The sequence below is a fragment of the Mobula birostris genome, chromosome 27 (assembly GCF_030028105.1).
Source record: "Mobula birostris isolate sMobBir1 chromosome 27, sMobBir1.hap1, whole genome shotgun sequence".
In the NCBI taxonomy this organism is placed as follows: Eukaryota; Metazoa; Chordata; class Chondrichthyes; order Myliobatiformes; family Myliobatidae; genus Mobula; species Mobula birostris.
In genome coordinates this window covers 13,601,194-13,627,921 of record NC_092396.1, presented here as the reverse complement: position 1 = coordinate 13,627,921, position 26,728 = coordinate 13,601,194, and the positions used below count along the sequence as shown (strand labels likewise).

The 26,728-nt window shown below is 44.1% G+C and overlaps 1 protein-coding gene across 3 annotated transcripts in view; it reads left to right on the top strand.

Annotated features, from left to right (window-relative positions):
* LOC140188732 (uncharacterized) overlaps positions 1–26,728 on the top strand; it is a 444,984-nt gene that overhangs the window by 273,598 nt on the left and 144,658 nt on the right. For all 3 annotated transcript variants that reach the window (XM_072245312.1, XM_072245313.1, XM_072245314.1), the window contains one exon: positions 24,843–24,965. In XM_072245312.1, the coding sequence (XP_072101413.1) occupies positions 24,843–24,965 (123 nt within the window). The remainder of the gene's footprint in view (positions 1–24,842; positions 24,966–26,728) is intronic.

The window sequence follows — 26,728 nt, the reverse complement described above, 5'->3', positions numbered from 1 at the left end:
GATAAAGTTGTGGCTGATTGACAAGAGGCAAAAGAGTGGGAATAAAGGGAGCCTATTCTGACTGGCTACTAGTAACTAGTGGTGTTCCACAGGGGTCTGTGTTGGGACCAGTTCTTTTTATGCTATATGTCAATGATTTGGATGATGGAATTGATAGCTTTATTGCAAAGTTTGCAGACAATATGAAGGTAGATGGAGGTCAGGTAGTTTTAAGGCAGTAGCAGGGCTACAGAAGGACTTAGATTAGGAGAATTGGCAAAGAAATGGCAGGTGGAATACAATGTCGTGAAGTGTATGGTCATGCACTTTGGTAGAAGAAATGATAGGGTCGACTATTTTTTAAATGGAGAGAAAATACAAAAAAAAAACTGAGGTGTAAAGAGCCTTGGTAGTCCTTGTGCAGGATTCCCTAAAGGTTTATTTGCAGATTGCAAGAGGGCTAGAATATGAAAGCAAAGATGTAATGTTGAAATTTTATAAAGCAATGATGCAGCCTCACAAGGAGCATTGTGAGCAGGTTTGGGCCCCTTTCTTCTCGAAAGGGTGTGCTGAAATTGGAGAGGGTTCAAAGGAGATTCATGAAAATGATCCAGAATTGAATGGCTTGTCATATGAAGTGCGTTTGATGGCTCTGGGCCTGTATTCACTGGAATTCAGAAGAATAAAAGGTGACCCCATTGAGACCTATTGAATGGTGAAAGGCCTTGATAGAGTAGATGTGGAGAGGATGTTTCCTTTGGTGGGAGAGTCTAAGACCAGAGGACACAGCCTCAGAATAGAGGGGCGTTCTTTTAGAACGGAGATGAGGAGGAATTTCTTGAGCCAGAGAGTAGCAAATCTGTGGAATTCTTTGCCACAGGCAGTTGTGGAGGACAAGTCTTTATGTATATTTAAGACAGAAGTTGATAGATTCTTGATTAGTCAGAGCATGCAGGGATATGCAGAGAAGGCAGGAGATTGGGGCTGAGAGGAAAATTAGATCAGCCATGATGAAATGGCGGAGCAGACTTGATGGGCCAAATGGCCTAATTCTGCTCCTGTATCTTATGGTCTTACAGTCTTATACAACCCTGAGATTCATTTTCTACAGGCATATCTATAGAATAGAATACTGACTATACCAAGATCAATGAAAGATCAAGTAGAGTGTAAAAGACAACAAACTGTGCGAAGACAAATATAAGTAAAAAGTAATAACGAGATCACAAGATAAAGAGTCCTTAAAGTGAGATCGTTGTCTGTGGGAACATCTCAATGTTTAGGCAAGTCAGTGTAGTTTTCCCCTTTTGTTCAAGAGCCCATAGGGTTGTGGTGTAGTAACCGTTGTTGAACCTGGTGTCTTATTTCGAGCTAAGCCCGGAGCAGGCTCTTCTGGCCCAATGAGCCACGTTGCCCAGCATCCCACCTATTTAACTCTAGTCTCATCACAGGACAATTTACAATGACCAATTAACCTACTACCCCAGGGGCCCCATGGACCCCTTGCTTAATGGTATGGGTCCTGGCATAAAGAAGGTTGAGATCCCCTGTATGAGCCGTTATGTCTTTGGAACGTGGGAGGAAATGGGAGCACCTGGAGGAAACCCATCCATTCACGGGGAGGACACACAAACTCCTTACAGACGATGTTGGAATTGAACTTTGAACTCTGGCACTTTGAACTGTGATAGTGTTACGCTGACCACTATGCCACTATGAATTTCTATTTGAAAGTAGCTATTGAATCTCTCCACCACACCTTTACGATTTAAAATCACACACATTTGTTATGGGGAAAAAAAACCTTGGTCTAGAATTGGTTCAGAATGCTGGTGCTGCAGAGCTGTGAAAATTGATGCTCTTCAGTGTGCAGTGTGATGACAAAAGCAGAAAATGCTTGAAAGACACTCAACAGACCAAGGAGCAGCAGTGGAGAGGGAAACAAAGTTAATGTTTCAGCTTGAAGACCTCCGTCGGAGCTGAAATGAGAGCACAATAGACACAGAGCAGTAAGTTTCAGAGTTGAAAAGACCAGTGGCTGATATTCTTCTGATTGCAACAGGAAGTTAGCCCAAGAAGATCAACAATGGCCATTGAGGCCAACCAGCCTCACAGTGCTCGCAGGAACACAGCCTCCCTTCTATAAACTCTTTCTGTATTTCTCAGTACAGACAGATTCCACAGAGTCTGTTTACCTCAGTAAAGAAGCCAGTGTAAGCAAAGACCCTACCCAATCCGGACATTCTTTTTCTCCCCTTTCCCATGGGGCAGAAGCACGTGTCACCAGCGCCAAGTACAGCCTCTATTCCTTTGTTATCAGACTCTTGGACAGACCTCTTGTACAATAAGATAGACTCTTTTCCTCACAATTTACCTCATTATGATCTTGCACTTTATCATTTACCTGGTGCACTCTCTGGGGAGTTTTTACACTCTATTCTGCGTTGTAATTTTATTTTTTGTTTATTTGGAGATACAGTGTGCTTCAGGGCCTTCTGGCCCAATGAGCCACACCTCCCCGCAACCCAACTATTTAACCCTAGCCTAGTCACAGGACAATTACAATGACCAATCAGTCTACTGACCGACACATCTTTGGTCTCTGGGAGGAAACGGGAGCACCTGGAGGAAACCCACACAGAGAGGACGTGCAAACCCCTTTCAGATGGCATCGGAATTGAACCCTGGGCTCCAACGCTCCAAGTTGTATTAGCGTTGCACTAACTGCTACGCTACCGTTGCGCGCCTAAAATTGTTTTACCTTATTCTAGCTCAATGCTGCTGCTTGTATGTGGGAGGGGGAAGGAGGGGGCTTTGGGGTTTTGATGTTGCTGTTATTCATCCTTTAGGGTTTCTTGTTTCATGCATGTTTCAGGTTGTATACTGTAGCTGTATACATTCTGTGACATTTGAACTGCACTGTGTAACGATTCGATCTGTATAAACATTATGTAAGACAAACTTTTCACTGTATCTTGGTCCATGTGGCAATGATAAGCCAATACCAATAATCTCTGAGCCTTGCCCCCTGTTCATTGTTCTGCAAGGATCTCTGACCCTATTTCTGAACATTGTCCCTGCTTTAATCTCCAGCCCCTGATCCTATCCACTGTCTCTGTACTGACCTCTGACCAATGGCTAGGATAATTGCAGTGGAAGAACGATAAGCACTGTTGGAATCCACTAATGCCCCCACTTAGGGAACTATTCCCCAAGGTGTGCTTTTACCTACGGGTTCACAGTGCACGATCCCCTGCTCTGAAATCAGAGCAGCTCATACAAAATAATGAATTTCCTTGGTAAACCTGCTTTACAAAGTACTGAAATCTCTATTCATTATTCTTCATATTGGAGATGTTTAGTGGGAATGGGGAGTAGGGATCAGTGAGCAGGTGGTTACTATGCAGCTCACGTGCTTACTCTGCTCTGGGTATGGTCGGTGGAATTTAATTACCCCAGGAGCCAATTTGCCCTAAGACCATAAAACAATTAAGGAGTAAATCAGGACCAGATTTCTCTCTCCCTCTCTTTCTGTGTTAAATGCCGATGTAGCTGATCTTCGTTCTGTTTTCCTGTGCAATATTACCACTGAGCAGAGCAGTTTCTTAAGAAACTGTGACTGTGAACATGTTGTGCATACAGATGGCAACGCAGAGCTGTTACATTTACTTTCTCCACCACCCCTGAGGGAGAGCTGCGGTCGGTCCCGTGGTTGCTGGTTCCCCACCGGTACCCCGATCAGGTGACTACTTTCCACTTACAGGAACATGAGAGACTCCTTAAGTCTGTGCTGATATCCAAATAGATCATGGCTAGTATGTTCTATTTTGTGGCTTTTAATCCATGTTCCTGGTTATTGCCCTGGAAAGCACCTATCCCTCAGTCCATATACCTACTCTCAGTGGACACTTTATTACCCACCTCCTGCACTAAGGTGCTTAGGTACCTCCTGTACTTAATAGAATGCAATAAATTTGGACTTCACCTAAATGCTAAAGAGACAGAGTACATGGTGTTTAACTGCGACGAAGGTACTCTCAAGACCATAGAGAATGATACCATTAAGAAAGTCTTTGACTACAAGTACCTTGGGTCAAGAGTGATGAGTTCGGAGAAGGACATAAAGATACGGAAGGCGCTGGCGTAGAGGGCTATGAACGACATGAAGGAAATCTGGAAGTTGAACCTGACCAGAGTGCTTAAAAAGAGGATTTTCGTAGCAGTCATAGAGTCCATTCTCACGTATGGATGCGAGACGTGGACACTCACCAAGACTATGCGAAAGTCTCTAGATGGTTGCTATACACGAATGCTCCGGATGGCTCTTGATGTGAGTTGGCAACAGCACATGATGAACGTCGAGCTCTATAACATCCTACCGATGCTCACCACTAAAATCGAGGCGTGAAGACTGCAACTAGCGGGGCACTGTCTACGCCACCCCAAGCTATCTGCCAGCCTAGTCATCATATGGGAGCCCAAGCACGGGAGGATGAACCCTGGACGCCCTCCCAAGACAATGGTCAACGCTCCTAGAAGACAGCGGCACGGCTAATGTAGATGAACTGAACACACTGATGAGGGAGAGGGAGCAGTGGAGAGTCCGTCATCGTGCCCGACACCGGCCCCCTAGGTCTGAGTCAACGTAGTAGTAGTAGTAGTAGTAGTGGTGTACTTAATAAAGTGGCGACTGAGTGTATGTTCATGGTCTTCTGCTGCTGTAGCACATCCACTTCAAGGTTTGACAATGTTATGTGTTCAGAGATGGTCTTTTGCACACCACTGTCATTGCGTGTGTTTATTTGAGTTACTGTCACCTTACCTAGTTGGACCAAGCTAGCTATTGGTTATGTTCGTTCCCAGGAACTTGAACTTTCAACCCTTTCAACCTCAGCACTGTTAATCTGCATGTCCCAATGCTTTCCTGAAGTTAACAGCGTGCTCTATCTTTTTGTAGACATTGAGGGAAGGTTGTTGCTCTGACACCATACCACTAGGTTCTCTATCTCCTTCTTGTCCTCTGACTCATCATTGTTTGTGATTCAGTCTGCTACAGTGGTGTCATGTGCAAACTTGTAAATGGAATTAGAGCAGAATCTGGCCATGTAGTTATGACTGCAATATATAGGGAGTACGCAGAACACACAGAACAGAGAACAGTACAGCACAGGCCCTTCGGCCCACAATGTTATGCAGACCAACTCTAAGATCAATCTAACCCTTCCGTTGTACATAACCCTCCATGGTTCTGTCATCCATGTACCTACGAGTTTGTTGAATGCCCTGTCTGTACCACCACCCCTTGCAGGGTGTTCCAAACACCCACCAGTAGCTGTGTAAAGAATTTAATCTCTGACATCCACCCCATACGTACCTCCAGTCATTTTAAAATTACATGCCCTGGTATTAGCCACTTCCTCTGGGAAAAAGTCTGGCTGCCTACTTGATCTATGCCTCTCACCATCTTGTACACCTCCATCAAGTCAATTCTCAACCTCCTTCACTCCAAAGAGGAAAGTCCTCGCTCACTCAACCTCTCCTCACAAGACATGCTCTCTAATCCAGACATCGTCCTGGTAAATCTATTCTGTACCCTCTCTAAAGCTTCCACGTCCTTCCTACAATGAGGTGACATGAGACCCACCCCAACCTCCTGGGCTGCCCTGTCACACATAGGGAAAATGTAAAGGTTGTAATGGGGAGGGGGGAGGGGACATTGTGGAGAAGGGAGGGGTAGGAGGGGAATAACTGGGGTGGAGGGAATTGGGAGAGTGGAGAGGAGGGGAGAGTGGTGGGGAGAGAAAAAGGAGTGAGGAGAAATGAAGGCAATGGAGGGTGATCATAGATGGGGATGGGAGAGATGTCTGGGTTGTAAGATGGGGACTGGAGGGAGGGGGTTGCTGAGAGGGAGCGGCAAACAGATGGGGTGGGGGTGGATGGTGGAAACACAATGGATGCTGGACCGTCCACAGCTCAGGAATTTGTGCTGGGGAACAAATGAAGGGAATGCTGATCCCCGTAGTCGGTCCAAGAATTTCATCCCAGCTCCGAATGCAGGAGTCACCCGTAGTGATGAAGTAGAGTAGAGGACTGATGATGCAGCTTGGTGGGGCACCAGTACTGTTGATAATGGTGGTGGAGGTGTTGCTGTCTTACTGTTGGTTAGGAACATAGCTGTCTTGATAGTCCGGATGCTCCAGAGATGAGAGCAGGGCCAGGGAGATAGCATCCATCATTGACCTGTTTCAGCAGTAGGGCCAGGTTTGTCTGGGAAGCTGAAGTTGATGTGTGCCCTGACCGGTCTCTCGAAGCACTTCATGATGGTGGATGTCAGAGCCAGGGATCGATGGTCATTAAAACACGTTACCTCGTTTTTCTTAGGTACCGGGCTGATCGTGGTCTTCTTGAAGCAGGTTGGAATCTCAGGTTGAAGTTCTGTAGGTAAAAATGTCAGCAAATAATCCCACCAGCTCTTTACTCTTTGACAATCAAAATTTGAACCCACCCTTAGAGCAAGCTTTTCAAGTGCTTCATCCAGTGTCAAAACAGATCCTGTAGAGAACTTGAATCTGATTGAAAGAATTGTCAAAACAACCAGTATTGAAACAAGGGACCCTTTGCCTTTTCATCATGGTTTTGTACAAAGAGGGCACTTAAGGGGCAAATTGACCTGGTTTGGAGACCAATCAGCAACTGTTATTAATAAACCTGAGAAAGTCTGCAGATGCTGGAAGTCCAAACAACACACACAAAATGCTGGAGGAACTCAGCAGGCCAGGCAGCATCTATGGAATTGAATAAACAATCGACATTTCAGGCCGAGACCCTTCATCAGGACTGGAAAGGAACTGGGAAGATGCCAGTATAGAAAGGTGGGGGGAGGGGAAGGAGGATGGTTAGAAGGTGATAGGTGAAGACAGGTGGGTGGGAAAGATAAAGGGCTGGAGAGGAAGGAATCTGATAGGAGAGAAGAGTGGACCATGGGAGAAAGGGAAGGACATTTATTAATACCATGAATCTTGTGGTTTTTCTCTGCTTCCAAAGATTCTCATGATTTACTTCATTGTGTTTTCTTCCACTTGAATTCATTTTACCTTACTGATGAGTCTTTCAACATATGTGGTTCCAGACTGCTATAATTTGTTCATTGCAAGTCCTGTATCTTTCACTCCTGAAATATATTTCATTCATGAACTTGGAAAGAAATAATAAATCCCTTCACATGTCACCATTCAGAGTAAAAAAAATGTTGTTTAATTTGCCTACAAGATGTATGTTATGTCACCAGAGAATCAAATTTTCTTACACATCACCCATGAGCAATAGGTCTGAGAGAATCTAGATGTCGGCGATAAGTTTAAGAGAATCTATTTTTTAGTGTCATGGACTCTGCTCATGCTCCTTTGTAGGGGCAACACTTAGGTAATGTGCAGTCCATAATGTATTTCTCTCGCCTTGAAGTATGTTTGTCTGTAACACTTCGTTGTAGACAGCTCCTTTGCAGTGAAAACCAGTGACTTCCAGGCATGTGAAAGTCCATCTTTCACTGAGTTAGTGATCTTCCAGCAGCAAATGATGTTTGTCTCATCACGTATCCCTGCAAACGGCTAGAAGAGTGCAGAGTTCAGAATAAACCCAGATAAAGACCATGGTGTCCCCTTCTGGGCTTATTTGACAAACTCGCACTCCAGAAGGAGGTGGGTGTTGCGTCACAGCCTTTCTGAGGACAGTGTGCAACGAATTGCGCCTCTGATTCTGCTTGACAAAAGGGCATTTCTCATTATGACCTAACCAAGATTTTGGTGCTTCGCTATATGGTGATTAGCCATTCTGCCAATTAACTTTTGATAGTCTGCTCAGGGGTCCAAGCGACAGAACCCACCACCTCCTTTTCCCTTAGAAGCTGGAAGACATTCCATGCTGGCTGAAGCCAGCACTTGCTCTCTATTCCTAATCCCCCTGATCCCAAGGAGATGGTTTGTTCCACATGTTGTGCTCGCTACCGTGATGGGGGGGGGGGGGTCATAGAGTATCAGGGTCATGGAGTCATCGAGCGCTATAGCACAGAAACAGGCCCTTCAACCCATCTAGTCTGTTCCAAATTGTTATTCTGCCTAGTCCCATTGACCTGTACCTGGACAATAGGCCTCCATACCCCTCCCATCCATGTACTAATCCAAATTGCTCTTAAATGTTTCAATCGAATCTGCATCCACCACTCCTGTTCACAGCTTGTTCCGCACTCACACCACGCTCTGAGTGAAGAAGTTACCCCTCAGGTTCAAATTAAATAGTTCACCTTTCACCCTTAACCTATGACCTCTGGTTCTAGAATCACCCAACCTCAGTGGAAAAGGCCTGCTTGTACTTACCCTATCTATACCCCACATATTTTTGTATACCTCTATCAAATCTCCTCTCATTCTGCTACACTCCAGCGTATAAAGTCCTAACCTATTCAACCTTTCCCTCTAACTCAATTCTTCAATTCTTGGCAACGTCTTCGTAAATTTTCTCTGCAGTCATTCAACCTTATTGATATCTTTCCCACCGGTATGTGACCAAAATCGTACACAATATTCTAAAATTGATCTCTTCAACTACTTAATCAACTTCAACACAACATCCAACACTTGTACTCAATATTTCGATTTATGAGCCAAAATCTCCGTTTACAACTTCATCTACCTGTGATGCTACTTTCAAAGAATCATGAATATGTGTTTTCAGGTACAAGTGAGGTACTTGGAGATAAATGAAGACATTTCTGTTGGAAACCTTGGGTATCAGGACCTGGACTAACAAGTCCAGATGCCTTGGAAAATCAAAGAAAGAGAACTGTAAACAGCTGATTTCCATTCATTGAGATGAGAACAGCTCAGACTGAAAACCTGAACTGGGTCTCTAGCCCTGACTCCTGTCCACTGCCTCTGTGCTGAACTCTGACCTTTGCTCCTCTCCACAGCCAGTGCTAGTTTCTGACCTTTGCACCTGTCCACTGTCACAATGCTAATCCCTGACCCCGGCTCTCTGCTGAATTCTGACCCCTACACATTTCCATTCTCTCTGGGCTGTTTGCTGAACCCTTTTCCTGTGTCCTCTCCAGTATGTGCTGGAAGCGTAGCCTCTCTCTGTATTATGGCACAGTGCATAGTCTTGCGTGCCTGCTGTTCTCTTGGCACTGGTACTGATGTGCTGGACGAGAATCCAGTCGCCTGTCCCTTAATGGAGAACAGAAACTGTTTTTCGTTCCCTATTCTTCGACTCTGAGTGACAATAACATACTGCAGCTGGGCAACACCCAATATTGGAACCTGACTCAACTGTTCACGAGCTCATCTGCTAACAGTTTCAACGCTCAGTGATTAATTGTTGCATCTGGTAATTTGTGTGTTTGACATAAACTGTCAGATTGTGAGCTCCTGTTGAGTTAGAACGTGCGACTATAGAAAGTCCTGGGTGCCACGGTAGCTTAATGCCAGTAGTGTGCCAGCAACCCAGGTTAAATTCCACCACTGTCTGTAAGGATCTTGCATGTTCTCCCAGTGACTGCATGGGTATCCCCTAGCTACTCCGGTTTCCTCCCACATGCCAAAGACATATGGGTAGGTTGATTAATTAGTCACATAGGTATATATTGGCTTGTTACCGTGCTGTGTATAAACAACGCCCCACAGTAGGGCCACATCTTGTCCTAGTTTAGCTAGACTAAGTTACATGTGGGCTTTCCTGAAGGCCACACTGTGGTGTGGACCAATGTTCCCTCTGATTTGTAATGGCCGGTGTGCACAAAAATCTTGAGCTGTGCAATTTTTTGTCCATTGACAGTATGTGCGCGCTGAATTTTTAAGTGGAAGTAAATCTGAAGCTATTCTGAGGATAATAAGCTACCAAGTCCAGTTTGTCGTTCATTGGATGAAAGAAATAAAGTGATGCACGTCAATGAGTCACTGCTGATGTCACACAAATATGCAATTAGTCGACTATTTATTGCACAAGTTCCAGCTGTGCAACCGGCAGGCTGAATGACTTCAAACCCGCAAATAAATACTCGCACCACTGTTTGCAATCAGAAGCTTTTTTTTCAGAGCACATATTTGGTGGTTTCATTCTGCCTTCTCGACTTTCATATGGTGAAAGACCGTGTTTTAATTTGATAAATATTGATCAAAAGAAATACACTTAACATGCTAATGAGGTAGTGGGTGACAACTTGTGCGCAGTTTAAATTCCTTTGTGTGCTAGAGATTGATACGATTGTCCTCCGTTGCCACCATTCCCGACATTTTAATTTTGTGTCACCTCCAGCCCAAACTCTTCTCTTCAATGGCTTCCCAAATTCCACTTTCTGTAAACTTGAGTTCAAAAGCCACACTCCCTTACCCCCACTGGTCCCATTCACCTTCCACCTGAGCTATCTGGTACATTTGCAAGAACACTGATTCTAATACCTAGTTAAAGTTCAGCTTCTACAAAAGATGCACACGCCTTGGTGAGAACATTGGTGTGGACTCTCCTGAAGTCCAAACTATGGTGTGGCCTTTTCTGCATGCCACGTTCGGACTTGTCCTCCCATGAACGCCTGTACTTCCTCAAGGTTCTTCCTGGGGAGTGAATCTCTGAAAGAGCGTTACTGAAATATGGTCTCTTCTGAAGAACCAGACTGAGGTGTTCCTTTTCATAGATCCTTATTGGGAGTGACTTTCCCTGAAAGTCGTTCTTGGGCGGACATTTTGTTGCCTCCTACTACCTCAACATCTTTCACTGATGAAGAATTGGAAACCAGCTGAGGTGTTGGAATGAAACCCCAGGAAGGAGCACCACCATTGGAAGAAATTCACGGTGTTACTCAGATGATATGAGCAATGCATTTTAGGATTTTATTGTTTAGGCCCAATGCCTGAGCTCTCAACTATCTTTTCTGTGTTACTGCCTATTTAGGGTTCTGTGCCAATCTCCCTGTGGGATGGGAATGCACAGTCATCAAGGGAAATACCAGAAATATTGGTTCCATCTAAATTATGTGTTGTTGGATATTTATCTAAATAGCGTGTTAACTTGGGGGCTTTTCCAGTCCCAGGGAAGCAGAAGAGATGTCTCTGACTTGAAGCTTTGTTGTCTTCAAGTCTCCTCAGACTGGATCGTTCTTATTCCTAAGGCATAGTTGGACACAAATTTGAAGGCGCCACAGCTGATTACATACCTGTTGTGCGACAGCAGCCAGCGGGCTTTCATTAGTGTGCACTTAACTGATTACCATGGCCCAGAACTAATTAGATGTTTTACAAGCATATGGAAACACAGCCGGCAGAAGTGAATATATTCCGAATAAGGTGTCCGCTTGACCCAATGGGAAGCACCCTCTCTCATTTCATAGAAAGTTGTGGGTACTGAGGACATAATTTAGATTGACCTGGCCAGTCTGTTGTTAAGGGATTGCTCCACCATTTGGATAAAACGTTAAACCTCAGGCTGATATGCCTGTTAATGTAGGCATTAAATATTCTGCAGTCTGATTCAGAAGAGTGCTTGTGGTGTCTTGACCAATTTTACTCCTCAAACAAACTTAATTAGCCTGTAATTGATCTCATTTGCTGAATGTGTGACTGAGCTGGGACATCTCTGCTTACAAAGCAGTAACGAGCAAATTTAAAAACTTAACTACGACCTGCAGAATGGTCTGGAACACTTAAACATTCTCTCTTCTTTCTGTAACCTGTTGCCTTTGTCGAGTAATTAACTTACCAACACCTAGTTCTTTGAGCCATTGTGTATAATCTAACCTAAATCTCCATTGAAAACAAATGATCATTTTCATTTTTGTATTACGATATTACGAGGAAATTTGACACTTGTACATGATGTAGTGCTGGCCTTTCTTCTTGAACTACTGCAATCTATTTGGTGAGAGTGTTCCCATTTTTGATAATGTAGGGTTGCTATAGTTGTATAATCCCCTGGGCCCATTAGCCATCAAGGAGATTATATTAGATGACTTGTATAGTCAGATGTTGAAACTTCACTGGTGATGTTGCCAATCTTGTGATTCCAGTGGGAAAACTCCCAGGAAAAAGGAGCACAGGGCTGCACCACAATGTTAGTAATGTAGCAACATCCTAACATGTGTATCCCTCACCTGTCCCTCCACTGTCAGAGTTGGTGTGCACATAGTTCCAGTCTTGGCAGAACAGGCACCCCTTCCATTTTCCAGAGAAGATTTATACCATTGTATGCCATTCCCGACATTTTAATTCCGTGTCACCTCCAGACCCAAACTCTTCTCTTCAAAGGTTTTCCAAGTTCCACTTCCTGTAAACTCGAGTTCAAAAGCCACACTCCCTTATCCCCACTTGTCCCATTTGCCTTCCACCTGAGCTGTCTGGTACACTTGCATTCCACATGCCCTCACTCCAAGTTCAAGAACGCTGATTCTAATATTTAGTTGAAGTTCAGCTCTACTAGTCATAAGATAAGTTAGCAAACATCTCATGAGCAATTGGAGTACAGTACCATGAGGAGGAATAAGAGATAGAAAATATCATCTAGACATAGTGGCCAAGAAAACTTCGTAATCAAGTATGTTAACATTGCCTGGGGTTAAGATACATTGTCACAGGCACACACCTAATGCTGAGACAACATTTTAAACCTTACTTCTAATACCACTGACCAGTGGCTATGCAGACTAAAACCCGATATGCATTAAATTAGAAAGGCATGTTGTGTCTTTATCAAGTACAATATCAGTCTGGTTTGACTCTCATTTGCTAAGCGATTGGATAGAGAAACCAAAATGTAATATCCTCAGTCTTCAAACAAGTTTAAAATTATTTGTTTATAATTATAAGGCTCTGATAATATATTTTGAAGTGACAAGACAGCCACATTTTAGTTCAACATGCTGACTGTTGCAAAACTTCACATCCATCTACGTTATTGTTTGGAAAAAAATATCACAAGAGAGTGTTGTTGATGTACTTTTACAGCAGCTCCCAGCTCTACAGCATAAAAGTGATAAGTAAGAGAAACCTAGTCATTCAGGTGCAGTAGAGAAACTGGCTGTAGACCCAGCACGGAGCTGAACTGAGTAATCCTGAGCCTGTGTGAACCAGGCCAACAAATGGCAGACCTGGATTTCACGGTGCCCTCAGGGTCTGCTGAGGAGACAGCTGGTGTGAGATCAGAATTAGTAAAACCATTGCACACCATCCTTCAGATGGTCAGGTTTACTCCAGATTAATTCAGTATATTACGTTATTATGCCTCTTGACTTGCTATGTTCGTCCAGCATTTGCAGTGTGTGTTGCTCACGGTTTCCAGCATCAGCAGAATCTTGTGTTTACATTATGTCGTTTGTTCTAAACCCTGGCTACTTTATTAGGCACACCTATGCACTTGCTTGTTAATGCAAATATCCAATCAGCCAATCACGTGGCAGCAACTCAATGCATAAAAGCATGCAGACATGGTCAAGAGGTTCAGTTGTTGTTCAGACCAAACATCAGAATGGAGGAGAATTGTGACTTTGACTGTGGAATGATTGTTGGTTTGAGTATCTCTGAAACTGCTTATCTCCTGTGATTTTCATGCACAGCAGTCTCTAGAGTTTACAGAGAATAGTGTGAAAATCAAGCAAACAAAAAAATCCAGTGAACGGCATTTCTGTTGGTGAAAACGCCTTGTTAATGAGAAAAGTCAGGGAAGAATGGCCAACAACAGTAACTCAAATAACTACATGTTAGAGCAGTGGTGTACAGACAAGCTTCTCTGAACTCACACGTCAAGCCCTTAAGCAGATGGGCTACAGCAGCAGAAGACCACAACCATACACTCAGTGGCCTCTTTATTAGTTTGCTCATCCCCAGGTGCCCTTGAGAACATGCTAGCACCGCAGGAATCTTTTGAAAGTACTCTCACAGTGCTATTAGGAAGCATTTGCAAGAAGGAAGTGCAAAAAACTTTGTCTTTGAACTTTGAAACATCGATCTTTATTCCCCCCCGTAGATGCTGTCTGAACTGGTAAACGTTACCCTTTTCTAATGCAGGAGGGCCAGAATGAAATGCTCAGTATTGTTAACTAATGTCTTGAAATTAAGGCTGTGAGTCCTGATTGGATACATTTTGAGTACTCATTCAAGAACCCTCTCAATCATACCCTATTCACCTTCTCCTACATCTTTATAACAAATAGACCAGATTGTATTAGTGTATAATTCCTTCATTGTTAATTCCACCAATTGTCCAGTGTTTCAAATGTCACAGAATGACAGGCCCACAGCTGCGAAGGCCACTCAGCACTTTGTGCCTTTACAAGCTCTTTGTAAGAGCTATCCAATGAATCCCACTTTTCCTTGAGAATTTATCCATTTACCTTTCGAAAGTTACAGGTGAATCTAGCTTAGCAGCCCTTCAGGCAGAGCGCTCCAGATCGATGGTTTAATGTTTGAAATCTAAAGTTTCATGGTTGTCTCATGCTCAGACCTGAGCTCTGCTGATTATTCACCAATATGATGTGCTCAAAGACAAGAGAGTTACCCATTGAGGTACATTTGGGAATTACCTGGGCTGCGAAATTTACGAAGACTACTCATTTGGTATAGTGTTCCCTGCAGTCGATGAGCACTCCTTCCTTGCAAATGCTACCTACTAGCACTGTGGGAGTGCTGTCAAGGGATTCCTGCAGTACTGGAAGGCAGCACTTGGGGAGGGGTAATAAATGCTAGCCTTGTTAGTTATGTCCAGATTTCAGAACTGAGTAAAAAAGATCATCAGTGTGGCACAGTGGGGGTGGGGGGTAGCGTAGTGGTTAGTATAAGTCTTTATAGTACAGGTGATGGGGTTCCATTCCCACTGCTGCCTGTAAGGAGATTGTACGTTCTCCCCGTGATCACAGGAGTTTGCTCCCACAATCCAAAGACGTACCAGCTGGTAGTTCATTAGTCGTTGTAAATTGTCCGATGATTAGGCTAGGGGGATAATCGAGGGTAGCTGGGCAATGCTGCTCGAAGGGCCTGTTTTTAAAAACCTGACCTTGGTCCCAACAGCTTCACTTCTTTCTTTCTTCTGGTCTTGCTGTGGTTAACATTCCAGAGGAACCACTGCGACCCAATGTCTCTCCCAAGTCCAGAAGTGTGTATCTCAATTTCATTAGAGGGCAAGCGGAGTAGGACACGGGGATGGGGCCAGGAATACTGTTGAGGAACTGGACCCTGTTGCCACCCAAGGTTAACCAAGCACATCTTCGTTTCCCCTCTCTGCACCCCTCCAAACTTGGGTTCGTGGATAGCATATAAGGAACTAAATCCTGCATATTTCCTTGCTTGGAATGAAACTGTGATTAAAAGAATCAAATTATGGGGAAGTTACAAGGTTATACAGACTTGGCTTGTAGCACCTTGAGCAGAGAATATGAAGAAGTGATCTCACGAAAATATTAAAAGAATTTGATACAGGAGAAACAGAGAAACTGTTTTCACTGGGAAGAATGGGAAGAAGCCTTCAGTCAAGGTCCTTGAGCCTGCCTCCTCTCTATTCAGTCAGCGACATCACTACTTCTATTTACTTTTGAATCATCTTCTATTTTTCTTTCCGCAATAAAAGTTTCAAGTTTCATTTATGGCCAGAATTCACAAACTCTAGTGCTTATCCTGGTTCTGGAGTTCGACCAGTTCAGCTCTAATTTTAAGCTTATGTGCCTTAATTCTCTATTCATCTCCATGTCTGCTTATCACCAAGCCTTGCACAGTCCCTGTTTAATATTCCTTCTGGGATGTGCCACACATCCCAGAGGCCCTGGCCAGAGTATCACCTTATAAATTAGCATAAAATGCTCCAAAGTGTTCATTTCCAAGTATGTGCTCAAAAAGAGAAGAATTAAAGGCACAGTCCTTCCTCTAGGTTCTTTGAGGTGTAAGGAGAATCAGTGTATTGGAGCTTTCTCTTTCAATATTTTTATTAGTTTCTACATATAAGAATACAGGGTACAAGAAGATATATATTAAAAATCAAAAAAAGATAAAATAATACCAAATATATTAGAATCACACTTGCTATCACATTACCCTATATTCATGTAAATTAAATTAAATCGTAATATTGAAATGTAATAATTTTATTTTACAGAAAAAAATCTAAACCCACTTCCAAGATCAAAGCTGTTTGATAAAGAAAGGAAAAAAGAAAAAAAATCCTTATCATGAGGTGAAATATGTTATTAGTCACCATTTGTACTTTAACAGCAAGTCAAAGGTTTTGAAAATACAGTAGTTCAGAAATGGTCCCTACAGTGTTTGAAAGTCTTGGCTAGATTCAGAAATTGGACAACGGATCTTCTCTGAATTGAAGCATGACATAACATCATGTAACCATTGAGCGTGAGTAGGCGGAACGACATCCTTCCATTTCAACAAGATCGCCCTCCAAGCTATAGGAGAAGTAAAGGCCAAGATGTGCAAATCGGGAGTCTCCAAAATAATATCTTTTCCTCCAACAATACCAAATAAGGCAGTCAAAGGGTTAGGCTTAAATTGTGTATTGAAGCTTTGATCCAGATGAAGGGTAGCAACTGGAAAGTCAACCGCCTGTTTCCCTCCTTAGATGCTACTTGACCCATTGAGTTCCTCCAGCACCTTTCTGTTTCGCTTTATGTCTTAAAAATAACTTGATTTGTGGCAACAGAGGTATGTAAATGCACTGAGGCTTTGTAAGACATTTGTTGGACCGCACTTGGGGTGTCGTGAGCAGTTTTGGGCCCCTTATCTAAGAAAGGATGTGCTGGCTTTGGGGAGGGTCCAGAGGAGGTTCACGACAGTGATCACGTGAATGAAAGGGTTAACGTATGGGGAGTGTTTGATGTCTCTGGGCCTGTACTCGCTGGAGTTTAGTAGAATGAAGGGGGATCTCATTGAATCCTATTGAATATTGAAAGCCCTAGAGAGAGTGGATGTGGAGAGGATGTTTCCGATAGTGGGAGTGTCTAGGACAAGAGGGCACAGCCTCAGTATACAAGGATGAGAAGCAGGACCTCAATGGTAGTAATCTTGGGATTACTGCCTGTGCCACGTGACAGTGAGTATAGGAATAGAATGAGGTGGAGGATAAATGTGTGGCTGAGGGATTGGAGCAGGGGGCAGGGATTCAGATTTCTGGATCATTGGGACCTCTTTTGGGGCAGGTGTGACCTGTACAAAAAGGACGGGTTGCATTTGAATCCGAGGGGGACCAATATCCTGGTTTGGGAGAGCTTAAACTAGAATTGCTGGTGGGGTGGGAACCGAACTGAAGAGACGGAGGAAGGGGCGGTTGGCTCACAAACAGAGAAAACCTGTAGACAGTGCGAGAGGGAAGATAGCAGGTGATAGAGAAGGGATGTGCTCAGACCAATGGTTTGAGATGTGTCTATTTTAATGCAAGGAGTATTATGAACAAAGTGGATGATCTTAGAGTGTGGATCAGTTCTTGGAGCTGTGATGTTGTGGCCATTACAGAGACTTGGATGGTTCAGGGGCAGGCTTTAGATGTTTCAGAAAGGACAAGGAGGGAGGCCAGAGAGGTGGGGACGTGGCACTGCTGATCAGAGATAGTGTCACGACTGCAGAAAAGGAGGAAGTCATGGAGGGATTGCCTACTGAGTCTCTGTGGGTGAAAGTTAGGAATAGGAAGGGGTCAATAACTCTTCTGGGTTTTTTTTATAGACCACCCAATAGTAACAGGAACATCGAGAAGCAGATAGGGAGACAGATTCTGGAAAGGTGTAATAATAACAGGGTTGTCGTGGTGGGAGATTTTAATTTCCCAGATATTGATTGGCATCTCACTAGAGCAAGGGGTTTAGATGGGGTGGAGTTTGCTAGGTGTGTTCAGGAAGGTTTCCTGACACAATATGTAGATAAGCCTACAAGAGGAGAGGCTGTACTTGATCTGGTATTGGGAAATGAACCTGGTCAGGTGTCAGATCTCCCAGTGGGAGAACATTTTGGAGATAGTGAACACAATTCTAACTCCTTTACCACAGCGTTGGAGAGGGATAGGAACAGACAAGTTAGGAAAGTGTTTAATTGGAGTAAGGAGAAATATGAGGCTATCAAGCAGGAACTTGGAAGCAAAAATTGGGAACAGATGCTCTCAGGGAAATGTACAGCATAAATATGGCAAATGTTCAGGGAATATTTGTGTGTTCTGCATAGGTACATTCCGATGAGACAGAGAAAGAACGGTAGGGTACAAGAACCGTGGTGTACAAAGGCTGTTGTAAATCTAGTCAAGAAGAATAGAAAAGCTTATGAAAGGTTAAAAAAACTAGTTAATGATAGAGATCTAGAAGATTATAAGGCTAGCAGGAAGGAGCTTAAGAATGAAATTAGGAGAGCCAGAAGGGGTCATGAGAAGGCCTTGGTGGAAAGGATTAAGGAAAAACCCAAGGCATTCTACCAGAATGTGAAGAGCAAGATGATAAGATGTGAGAGAATAGGACCAATCAAGTGTGGCGGTGGAAAAGTGTATACGGAACCAGAGGAGATAGCAGAGGTACTTAATGAATACTTTGTTCCAGTATTCACTATGGAAAAGGATCTTAGTGATTGCAGGGATGACTTAGAGCGGACTAAAAAGCTTGAGCATATAGATATTAAGAAAGAGGATGTTCTGGAGCTTTTGGAAAGCATCAAGTTAGATAAGTCGCTGGAACCAGATGAGATGTACCCCAGGCTACTGTGGGTGGCGAAGGTGGAGATTGCTGACCCTCTGGTGATGATCTTTGAATCATCAGTGGGGCCAGGAGAGGTTCCAGAGGATTGGAGGGTTGTGGATGTTGTTCCCTTATTCAAGAAAGAGAGTAAAGATAGCTCAGGAAGTTATAGACCAGTGAGTATTACTTATGTAGTTGGTAAGTTGATGGAAAGATCCTGAGAGGCAGGAATTACTAGTGGGGTACCGCAAGGCTCAGTGCTGGGACCCCAGTTGTTTACAATATATATTAATGACTTAGATGAGGGAATTAAATGCAGCATCTCCAAGTTTGCGGATGACATGAAGCTGGGTGGCAGTGTTAGCTGTGAGGAAGATGCTAAGAGGATGCAGGGTGACTTGGATAGGTTAGGTAAGTGGGCAAATTCATGGCAGATGCAATTTAATGTGGATAAATGTGAGGTTATCCACTTTGGTGGCAAAAACAGGAAAATAGATTATTATCTGAATGGTGGCCGATTAGGAAAAAGGGAGGTGCAACGAGACCTGGGTGTCATTATCCACCAGTCATTGAAAGTGGGCATGCAGGTACAGCAGGCGGTGAAAAAGGTGAATGGTATGCTAGCATTTATAGCAAGAGGATTCAAGTACAGGAGCAGGGAGGTACTACTGCAGTTGTACAAGGCCTTGGTGAGACCACACCTGGAGTATTGTGTGCAGTTTTGGTCCCCTAATCTGAGGAAAGACAATCTTGCCATAGAGGGAGTACAAAGAAGGTTCACCAGATTGATTCCTGGGACAGCAGGACTTTCATATGATGAAAGACTGGATCGACTAGGCTTATACTCGTTGGAATTTAGAGGATTGAGGGGGAATCTTATTGAAACGTATAAAATCCTAAAGGGATTGGACAGGCTAGATGCAGGAAGATTGTTCCCGATGTTGGGGAAGTCCAGAACGAGGGGTCACAGTTTGAGGATAAAGGGGAAGCCTTTTAGGACCGAGATTAGTAAAAAGTTCTTCACACAGAGAGTGGTGAATCTGTGGAATTCTCTGCCACAGGAAACAGTTGAGGCCAGTTCATCAGCTATATTTAAGAGGGAGTTAGATATGGCCCTTGCGGCTAAAGGGATCAGGGGGTATGGAGGGAAGGCTGGTACAGGGTTCTGAGTTGGATGATCAGCCATGATCATACTGAATGGCGGTGCAGGCTTGAAGGGCCGAATGACCTACTCCTGCACCTATTTTCTATGTTTCTATGTTTCTATTATGAAATTTGAAGAGGCATAATATGATTAGGAATAGTCAGCATGGCTTTTTCAACAGCAGGTCATTCCTTACAAGCCCGACTGAATTTTTTGAGGATGTGACTAAACACATTGATGAAGGTAGAACAGTAGATGTAGTGTATATGGATTTTAGCAAAGCATTTGACAAGGTACCCCATGCAAGAAAGTAAGGAGGCATGGGATCCAAGGGGATATTGCTTTGTGGATTCAGAATTGGCTTCCCACAGAAGGCAAAGAGTGGTTGTAGACGTGTCATATTCTGCATGGAGGTTGGTGACCAGTGGTGTGCCTCAGGAAGCTGTTCTGGGACCCCTTCTCTTTGTGATTTTTATAAATGGCCTGGATGAGGAAGTGGAGGGATGGATTTGTAAATTTGCTGATGACACAAAGGTTGGGGGTGTTGTAGATAGTGTGGAGGGTTGTCAAAGATTACAGTGGGACATCGATAGGATGCAAAACTGGGCTAAGAAGTGGCAGATGGAGTTCAAGTGTGAAGTGGTTCATTTTGGTAGGTCAAATATGATGGCAGAATATAGTATTAATGGTAAGACTCTTGGCAGTGTGGAGGATCAGAGGGGTCTTGGGGTCCGAGTCCATAGGACACTCAAAGCTACCACGCAGGTTGACTCTTTGGTTAAGAAGGCATACGGTGCATTGGCCTTCCTCAACCGTGGGATTGAGTTTAGGAGCTGAGGTGTAATGTTGCAGCAATATAGGACCCTGGTCAGACCCCACTTGGAGTACTGTGCTCAGTTCTGGTCGCCTCACTACAAGAAGGATGTGGAAACCATAGAAAGGGTGCAGAGGGGATTTACAAGGATGTTGCTGGATTGGGGAGCATGCCTTATGAGAATAGGTTGAGTGAACTTGGCCTTTTCTCTTTGGAGCGATGGAGGATGAGAGGTGACCTGATAGAGGTGTATAAGATGATGAGAGGCATTGATCGTGTGGATAGTTAGAGGCTTTTTCCCAGGGCTGAAATGGCTTACTCGAGAGGGCACAGTTTTAAGGTGCTTGGGAGTAGGGACAGAGGAGATGTCAGGGGTAAGTTTTTTACGCAGAGAGTGGTGAGTGCATGGAATGAGCTGTCAGCGATGGTGGTGGAGGCGAATATGATAGGGTCTTTTAAGAGACTCCTGGATAGGTACATGGAGCTTTGAAAAATAGAGGGCTATGGGTAACCCTAGGTAATTTCTAAAGTAAGGACATGTTCAGCACAACATTGTGAGCTGAAGGGCCTGTATTGTGCTGTAGGTTTTCTATGTTTCTATGTTCTATGACTCTTTAGAACAGAAATGGTGAGGAATTTCTTTAGCTAGAGAGTGTGGCAAAGCTAAACATAAACCAGAACAAAACAATTGCCGCGAGCCTACGATCACTATGGAGTTGTTACCCTTGTATTACGTACCCTAAGCTTCAATGAAATGATTGTTCCAAAGTTACCATAATACACAAAATAAACACACAACACAGAATACAAACCAGATAGAAAACAGATACCTGGCTCCTACAATACTTAAAGTGAAGGTTGATAGGTCTTAGATTAGTAAGGGTGTCAATGTTTTCAGAGGGAGGCAGGAGAATGGAGTTGAGAGGGAGAATAAATCAGCCATGTTGGAATGGTGCAGCAGATGTGATGGGCTGAATAGCCTAATTCTGCTCCTATCTCTTATGGTCTTATTATATATATAGTAGCCAATTTCTGTGGCAAGAGAAGATCTGGATGGGTTTGTTGAAAAAGAAGTTTTTAGTTACATTCCTATGTTATTTAAAGACAATATCCTGCCAAAGGCACCTCAAAACCCAGACACTGGGTATTGGGAGAGGGTGCATTTTGTTCTCAGTACCTCCGTCCAAGCCTCTCTCCAGCACCTAAGTGAGAAAGAGGCAAAAACAGGTGCTGAGCAGAAGACAAAGTTGCACTCTGAACTTTTAATTCTCAAGTTTAGCCCACAAGACCCAAGGCATCATATATCATTCAAGAGACCCAATGTGATCAAAGGCCTAGATCGTTGGGATGTGGAGAGGATGTTTCCTATAGGGGTTCTAATCTGTTCCAGATCAGGACCCATGGAAGGGTGTCAAGGGGAGAACAGCTAGGATCCAGTGGGCAGATGGTGTGGAGAAGAGCTGGGATGGTAGTCTGAGATGTGTTGTGAATGTGGGTTAGGTTGGGTGAGGAGGGGAATCAATACTGAATGGTCAGGTCAGGGGTTAGTCACCCAGTGTGACTGGGGGAAGCAGACATATATTGACATCTATTCTGGGGGCTTGTCAGAGAGGTCTGGATGGAGTTCTTCGGGAAGGAGGTTAGAGTTGACAGTGTGGCTGTATTGAGGGGGGAGATCATTGGGGATGTGGTTATCATCATAATTATAGATGGCGAAGGGCACGTAGGTGGGCTTCTATGTTAGCTGGCCAATCTATCTGCAGTGGGAACCCAGCGATGGATGGAACAGTGAAGCAGGCCCCACAAACACAGCAAGGGATGCGTTTCCACAGGACAGTAATATATCAGCTAAAGTCATGGAGGTGGAGATCAGACTATTGGATGCTTCTGGTCACATAGAGTAGACTGAGAACCTGGAAGGAAAACCTACAGTACTGTGCAAAAGTCTTAGGGACGTATGTATAGCTTGGGTGCCTAAGACTTTTACATGGGACTGTAGTAATTTTATGTATTGCACTGTACTACTGCTGTATAAAAACAAATTTCATGACATATGTGAGTGATGATAAACCTGATTCTGATATGGGTCTCTATTGAGGACTGAGAGTGGGAAGGGGACAGGGAGAGGGGGAATCATGATTGGGAAAAGGGGAAGGGAGAGGGGAGGGAGCAGGAAACACCAGAGAGACATTATATATATACACACACACCTAAGACTTTTGCAAACTACTGTGTAATTTGGCATTGTAAACTACTTAAGTCAATTTCAATAAAAAACAAAAACATAATCCAATTACTAATCTCTTGTACGTTCCCGAACAGGATAGTGCAAAGGGAGCTTTACCCTTCATCCATCTTGTGCAATAACCTACCCTGGCTGTGTTGGATAGGACAATGGAGAGGGAGGTTTGTTCTGTATCTAATCTCAGCAGTACTGGCACTGAATGTCATGACTTAATGAACAGGAGGTTTTGAGTCCTAAAACTGGATCAGTGAAATAGAAATGGTTCAATCTCCCAATACTAGAACCAGTTCAGTAAACCTCCTTACAAACTAAGACCGAGAAACAGTCAATGTGCAAAAGAAGACAAACTACGAATACAAAAAATAACTAACATGAGTTGTAGAGTCTTTGAAAGTCAGCCCATAGGTTGATCAGGACTGATATAGGGTCTCGGCCAACAACGTTGACTCTGTTCCTCTCCATACATGCTGCCTGACCTGCTGAGTTCCTCCAGCATTTTGTGTGTGTGTGTGTGTGTGTGTGTGTGTGTGTGTGTGTGTGTGTCTGTGTGTGTTACTCTGGATTTCCAGCATCTGCAGAATCTCTTGCGTTAATGTTTACCAGCCACTTAACACAGGTCCAATGGAACTGTGTTTTTAATCCTCTTGGTCTCACTTCACACGAATATGTCAGCAGAGTGCAGCGGCTCTGCCACATGTTGGTTGATGCCGTCAGTGCTTGGGCAGAGAGTTTCATGGTACATCGTATATATTTGGACTCCTCAGATCTTGGCTTTTATGGAACTAAGAGCATGTGCTGGCTTTTGCTCACTGGTTTTGAGAGCTGCAAGTCCAGCCAGTTGTTGCTTTATCATTATGGGATTTGCTGCACTGGAACAAACTAAATCTCTTCAGCCTGGCTAGTTTACCCGGAAAATAAGTACTGAGCAGCTCTGGAGAAAGAACAGAGAGGTCAACCTTGTATGTCTCACAGTCGGATGTGTCTTGGAACCAATATACAGCACCGTGCAGAGGTTTTAGGCAGATATATATAGCTAGGGTGCCTAAGACGTTTGCACAGTACTGTGTATGTCACCATGGATCAGACAAGAAGTTTGTAAATCTGGCGGGAGCAAAGGATGTAGGGAATGGAGAATGTGGAGTGCCGTGGGAGTGGCGTGGGACAGGTGGCAGAAAAGGAATGCCAGGGGTGGGAGGGGGCTGGCATGAGAACACTCAGCCCTGAGACACCAGGCAAGGGGATTTGATTTTGCACAATTGGTTTACTGATCATTACAGTATGCCTCTCTGGTGCTTCCCGCTCCAACCCCTCTCCCTTCTTCTTTTCCCAAACGTGCTTCTCCTCTCCCTGCCCCCTTCCCACTCTCAGTCCACAATAGAGACCCAGATCAAAATCAGGTTCATCATCACTCACATACGTTATAAAATTTGTTTTTTCTTTTGGCGGAAGCATTACGGAGCAATACATTAAATTACTACAGTACTGTGCAAAAGTGTTAGGCACCTTAGCTATATATACAAGAGAAAATCTGTAGATGCTGGAAATCCAAGCAGTACACACAAAATGCTGAAGGGTCTCAGCCCGAAACGTCAACTGTAGTGTTTTTCCACAGATGCTGCCTGGCCTGCTGAGTTCCTCCGGCATTTTGTGCGTGTTAGCTACATATATGTGCCTGAGGCTGTTGCACAGGATTGTAGATCTGACACCGGTATGGGTTATCACAAGTACATCTAACACTGATGACAGTGTGTCACAGATATTAATTGGATGTGAGGATAATTAACCTGGCATAGACCATTAATATTGACGACTAGTACAGACCCATTCATGAGCACCTGAATGGATCTGGCAAGGCCACAAGAACTTATCAGCCTTGCCCTGTCCAACGTTCAAGGCATTCTATCCTGTATGCAATGACCAGTTCTCGTCATAGTGACTCACAATTAATTTTCTTCTCTCTCTCTGATCTCTGCAGATGTGGACGAGTGTCAAGTCCACAATGGAGGTTGTCAGCACAAATGCGTGAATACCCAGGGGTCGCATTACTGTGAGTGTAAACCAGGCTTCCGACTCCACATCGATGGCCGCACCTGTATTGGTGAGTAATGCACTCTGACTGGAGAGTCTCTGGGGTACTGCCGAAGGCCATGCAGACTATTCCTGTTTCCATGGGGATCTGCAGCTGCTATCTCTGCTCTGCATGCTGGGAACCCGCACACCTTCATGAGCAACGCCCACATAACCCAGCCAGGTCAGGCAACATCTACGGGAGGAATATGCAGTCGAAGCTGCAGGGCCGAGAGCCTTCATCAGGACTGGAAGAGAAGGGGAAAGAAGCCAGAATAAGAAACTGGTTGGAGGGGAAGGAGGACTAGCTTGTGAGGGATGCTATCATGAGTATCCCTTCTCTCTACTGCTGGTGTGATGTTGTGCTATCCTTGGCGCTATTTTGTCTGGTTTTCCTTGTTAATATCCTCATGAATTATCACCCTGTCTGGACACTCACCCATCAAATATTCCATCACCTGTTATTTGCCAGCCCAGCTGACATTTAGTAACAATTCCTGAATCCCTATCCTTACCTTTAAACGTCTACCAGAACCCACACTCTCTATTACACCGATCTCCCTCCATTCTGACATGGACTGTGTCTTATCCCCTGACCTAAGTGCTTTATCACCAAAGTCCATTCTATTAGTCTCACAATGTTTCCTCCTACTGTTCTGCTTCATAATACTTTCTAACACGCTATTTACCCCAGTTCCTGATTTTATCACGCCACTCCTTAATGTCCATTTTCTGTGCTTTGTGTGGAAGTTCGCTTTGATGTGACCACTGACTGGCTGTTAGCTGAGATTGCACTATTCCTTCCAAATGATGGTTTTCATGGCCCCTTTCCTAAAGCCCCCTCAGTCCCCTTGTGCTGTGGTCCTCTGCCTCTTGTCCATCTTTAGGTCTTCCAGAAATCCCTCTTTCTCTGTTCACAAAGTTTAGTCTTATCCCTGTTGTCAAGCTGTAAACCTTTCATTCTTTATACCTGCAGTACTCTGCAAAAGTCTTAGGCACATATATATAGAGCCAGGGTGAATAAGACTTTTGCACAGTACTGTATTTGACGATGTGAAGTGGAGAGCAAGTTTGTAAAAGTGGAGGGAGCAAAGAACGTTGGGAATAGTGAGGGTGGAGCGTCGAGGGACAGGTGGCAGAGAAGGAGTGCCAGGCATGGTGCGCGTGCAGACACACCCAGTCCTGAGACGCCAGGCAACATCATTTGATCCCAAACAATCTGATTTATTGATCATTACAAAGTGTCTCACTGGTGCTACCCACTCCCTCCCCTCTCCCTTCCCCTTTTCCCAGACCCGATTCCCCTCTCCCTGCCTTTTTCCCACTTTCAGCCCATAATAATGTCTCCTATCAGAATCAGGTTTACCATCACTGAGGCATCCTAGTTATATGTATGCGCCTAAGACTTTTGCACAGTATTGTATGTGGACTTGAAACTACACCCCTTGCTTTATTCCACTTGTTAGGCTCACCTTATTTTCAGTGAGCAGTGCTAATTTTGATGATTACCTGGTGTCTCACTGTTAGTCCAAGTCAGAGTTAGGTAGTCACGTATCGTCCTAACCTCCTGACCCATGATCCCTGCCATCTACAAACATGGGCTTGTGACGATACTTCAGGAAGAGATATATTGGGAGGGTGTGAGGCGGCGAATTGGGAGCTGTTTCCTATGAAGCAAAAGGACCAGCAAGGATCGATTAGCCTGAAAGGATGAGGCCCGTGCTCTAAGGTTCTGTGTAACTCTTTCTGTGTGTGCTTGTTTGAAAATGTTTGAAATTACTGGTCATCTTTAAA